Here is a 4,102-nt window from a genome sequence, read left to right as displayed (position 1 = left end):
TACGGCATGGAGTATAGTGTCCTTCCTGGGGTGGTTCAGTGCCCAGCGGGGGTGGGGTTGCGGGGGCACACTTGCGTGGTGTGCGCATGTGACGTTACCGTGACCCAGTGGCAAACTGACAACACATGTTGCCCCCGAGCAATACAAGACTATGGGGCCCCCTTGTGCTCCACCCATATACAAGCCCCGCCTGCATAAACGTGCAGTGGCCATATTGGCCGCCAGCGTGTTCTGTACATGCGCACCGCCATTTTGGAGTATATCTTTGTATACACCAAGATGGCAGCGCCCACATGTTCAGGTTCCGCCATCTTGGTATATACCAAGATAAACTCCAAAATGGCGGCACGCATGCGCAGAACATGCTGGCGGCCTGTACGGCCGCCCCTCAATCTACAATTTCTTTGTTCGGATTCGGAGGCTTTCATTTTTCATTTGTTTCCTCTAAACGAAATTTGTTTGCCCCGCACGTCTATTACAAACCACGTCAGACTAGGATAGTGATGGCAAACGTTTTTGAACCCGAGTGCCCAAACTGCGACGCAAAATCAATTTATTTATCTCAAAGTGCCAACATTGAAAATAACTTTAGTATTGCGTTGCAGTTTGGGCGCTCGGGTTTAAAAAATGTTCAGCATTGCTGCTTAGGCAAAATAGGGAAACACACATATTCAAATATTTATACACGCATTAAAACACACACATAACACATATAACACACAAATCACACGCTCATTAACCACTTGCTGTAATTTCTTACTATTTGCGCACACATGATAGAATCTGAATTTCTGGCTAGAAAACAGCTTCAGGCCCCAAAAATATATATTTTCTGAAAGCGAGGGCCCTGTAGAATAAAAAAGATGCTAGTTGCAATTTTTTATGTTGCACGGTATTTGCGCAAATGTCTATCAAACAAGTATTTTTAGGACAAAATACACTAAAATTAAATTTAGTGCACAGAAACAGAATATAATGCCCAATTTTTTGTTAAAATATGAGAGATGGGGTCACGCTGGGTAAATAGATACCAAACATGTCAAGCCTTAAAATTGCGTGCGTCCGTGAAACCGCAAAAAAATACAATAACCAAAATTTCCCATAGGTGACGCTTTAAATGCTTTTACGGCTCATCAGTTTAGTGCTAACAGTGATTGATAGGCCTAGAATTATTGCTCTCACTCAGACACTCGCGGCGATATGTAACGTGTGGCGCAATTTTTGTTTTTGCATGTAGGTGCATGCGACGTGTGTTTGCGTTGCATGTGCATGGACGTGAGGGACGGGGGACCTTTTTGCATTTTTTTATGTTACTTTAATTTTTACAATTTTTTTTTTTTTTTTACACTCAGCTTTATTGATATCACATAGGGGGAAAACAAGTCACCTAAGGACCCCGAAGAAGCTGATGAAGCACAGATCTGCTTCATCAGCTTCTTCTTCTGGCTCTAGGAGCCGGAGAATGAGCCCAGTGACACCAGAAGTGATGTAATGCACATCACTTCTGGGTCCAGTGATCGGAGGAGAGATCCACGGCTAGAAGAGGCGGATCTCTCCTCCGATCTGTCAGGGGAGACCCTCCATGCCGGTGGCAACGGCGGGCGCGGAGGCGGGGGGGACATGGCGCAGCACCGTACAAGCGTATTCTTAGTATAACCACTTCCAGCAGATGACGTACAGTTACGTGAACCCGCTGAACACACACATAATGAAACACTTTAGACACATAACACACACTCATTAAAAAACACGCATAGCTTCATTAAAAAAACACACACTCATTAAAAAACACACATAGCTTCATTAAAACACACACACACACATTAAAAAACACACACAGCTTCATAAAAAAAAAAATTAAAAACACATTAAAAATCACACACATTAAAAAATGTCCCCCTCTCCTGCTTACCTGTTTTGCAGGGAGGGGGCTGCATCCCTGGGGTCCAGTGGGGCACTTGGGGACAATCCTGCTGGTCCACTGGAGGATCAGTGTGATCTGCAACTCTGGCTGATGCAGACCATACTAATCACTCCCTGCCAGTAAGCGGTGGCACCATGAGGAAGCGATCAGTATAATCTGTAGCAGCAAGAGATGCAGATCATACTGATTCCCCACTGGACCACCAAGGCATGTCTTTCAATTAATATATTGCCGATTCGGCCGATTGTGACTCAGTGTGATCTGAATCAGGCTTTTTCTGAACTTCAGCAGCCATTTGAACCCATTCCCCTCACTACTCTCACCGCAAGGTGGTGTTCCTTGTAGCCATCACCTCTGTGAGCGACATGTCTGGATGTGGCTTGGGCTGTGAGAGCCTAGCTCTCAGCCACTACATCCTTAGGGAAGACTTGTTTTGTCATCCCGGATGGTCCCCATAAGGGTGAACTGGTTTCTCGTTCCTTCTCTTCATTTCTTTGCTTCTTGGGCTTTTCAGCATCAAGCAACTGTTTCTCAAATATACAAGGCTGCCGCCTGGTCTACCTGGTGGACATTGCAGCCTCATATGATGTTAGCAAAGGATGTAAGGTGCTTTAGACAGTTCTTTGAACTTCTGGCAGTCCCCAGTTCTCCGTTGTTTTGTTACTTCATGCCCTCCTTATCCTGCCACTCATTTTTGGTGCACAGCATTTTCTTTGCAGTATCACTTTTGTACCATATGTTTTACATTTTTAGCAATACATTTAAGAGTGTGCTGATGAATGTTCAAAGTAATGGACATTTGTTCATAATCCAAGTTTGATTGTTGTTTATTAACCCCTTCTCGCATGGTGGCGGGCTTTAATGCCGTACTCCCTAGTGACGCTTGGTACCTTCCCTGGTGGGGCATATTTTTTGTCAAGAGCTCCCTGCATAGCCAAGGATAGAAAACGTTTTGTATCATCACTTTGTATTGTAATCTGTCCACAAGTGGAGATTCAATATGAGAGCAAAATGTTCCACTTGTATTTCAGGGAACATTTAAAACTGCTAGCACATTCCATTGCAGGAACAGCCTACGCAACTTGGCACAACTTACTAGGTAATAAAATGCCACATAATTTAAGGAATCTAGTGAATACATATTTTTTTGAAGAGTATAACCACACCATTCTAAACATATCTACAAGCTGTAAGGGGAAGTATGAATACAGATGAAAACAGCCTGTCCATTTAAATTTATGTTACCTTTGCCTTTCGGCCATTTTCTCCCCGTAGAGGGATTAAGCAGCCATGGCCCCCAGCAGGAATGGCATGATCTTGAAGCCTCATTTCCACAAGGACTGGCAGAGACGAGTGGCCACTTGGTTTAACCAGCCCGCCAGGAAGATCCGCAGGCGAAAGATACGTCAAGCCAAAGCACGACTGATCGCACCAAGACCCGTTGCAAGACCCATCAGGCCGGTGGTAAGATGTCCCACTGTCAGATATCACACCAAGATTCGAGCTGGTAGAGGCTTCAGCCTGGAGGAGCTGAAGGCTGCTGGCATCAACAAGAAAGTTGCCCGCACCATTGGCATCTCTGTGGACAAATGGCGTCGCAACAAGTCTACAGAGTCCCTGCAGAGCAATGTGCAAAGGCTGAAGGAGTACCGCTCCAAACTGATCATCTTCCCACGCAAACCCTCCGCTCCTAAGAAGGGAGACAGCTCTGCTGAAGAGTTGAAGATGGCCACCCTGCTGAAGGGCACTGTCATGTCAATCCGCCAAACTTTCAAGAAACAAAAGGCGAGAGTTATCTCAGAGGACAAGAAGAACTTCAAAGACTTTGCCAGTTTGCGTATGGCACGCGCCATAGCACGCCTCTTTGGCATCCGTGCCAAGAGAGCCAAGGAAGCTGCAGAACAGGAAGTGGACAAGAAAAAGTAAAACTATCTCTGGAACTGTTAATAAACAAAAGTTGTCTAAAAAAAATAATAATAATTATGTTACCTTTTGTTAGGCATTTTTCCTAGAAAGGAATGAACACACTTTACTGTCAGTTGCGTTCCCTAATACCAGTTTTCCACACTATCAACTGCCAGATTCTGACGGAAAATGTGGAGAAGCAAAAAGAAGAAAAAAGTTAAAGATAGTTAAAGGACAAGTGCACTTTTCCAGAACACCTCCTTCCCCAGTGCT

At 44.7% G+C, this 4,102-nt stretch overlaps 1 protein-coding gene across 2 annotated transcripts; it reads left to right on the top strand.

The window, feature by feature from the left end:
* Window positions 1-3,159: 3,159 nt before the first annotated feature.
* On the top strand, window positions 3,160-3,885 carry LOC108798996 (60S ribosomal protein L13-like). Of its 2 annotated transcripts, XM_018570807.1 has the most exons (2): window positions 3,160-3,481; window positions 3,623-3,885. In XM_018570807.1, the coding sequence occupies exons 1-2, from the start codon at window positions 3,215-3,217 to the stop codon at window positions 3,848-3,850; spliced, it is 495 nt and encodes a 164-aa protein (XP_018426309.1). In that variant the 5' UTR covers window positions 3,160-3,214; the 3' UTR covers window positions 3,851-3,885. The 2 variants fall into 2 exon arrangements, with proteins under 2 accessions (XP_018426309.1, XP_018426308.1); XM_018570806.1 differs by having other exon boundaries at window positions 3,160-3,885.
* Window positions 3,886-4,102: the final 217 nt, after the last annotated feature.

The sequence above is a fragment of the Nanorana parkeri genome, unplaced genomic scaffold (genome assembly GCF_000935625.1).
Source record: "Nanorana parkeri isolate BGI_ZX_2015 unplaced genomic scaffold, ASM93562v1 scaffold1600, whole genome shotgun sequence".
In the NCBI taxonomy this organism is placed as follows: domain Eukaryota; kingdom Metazoa; phylum Chordata; class Amphibia; order Anura; family Dicroglossidae; genus Nanorana; species Nanorana parkeri.
This window is presented reverse-complemented; position numbering and strand designations above follow the sequence as displayed.

Bases quoted from the DNA above. Each gene is read 5' to 3' on its own strand.
- LOC108798996 (XM_018570806.1), top strand. From the start codon at position 3,215: ATGGCCCCCAGCAGGAATGGCATGATCTTGAAGCCTCATTTCCACAAG.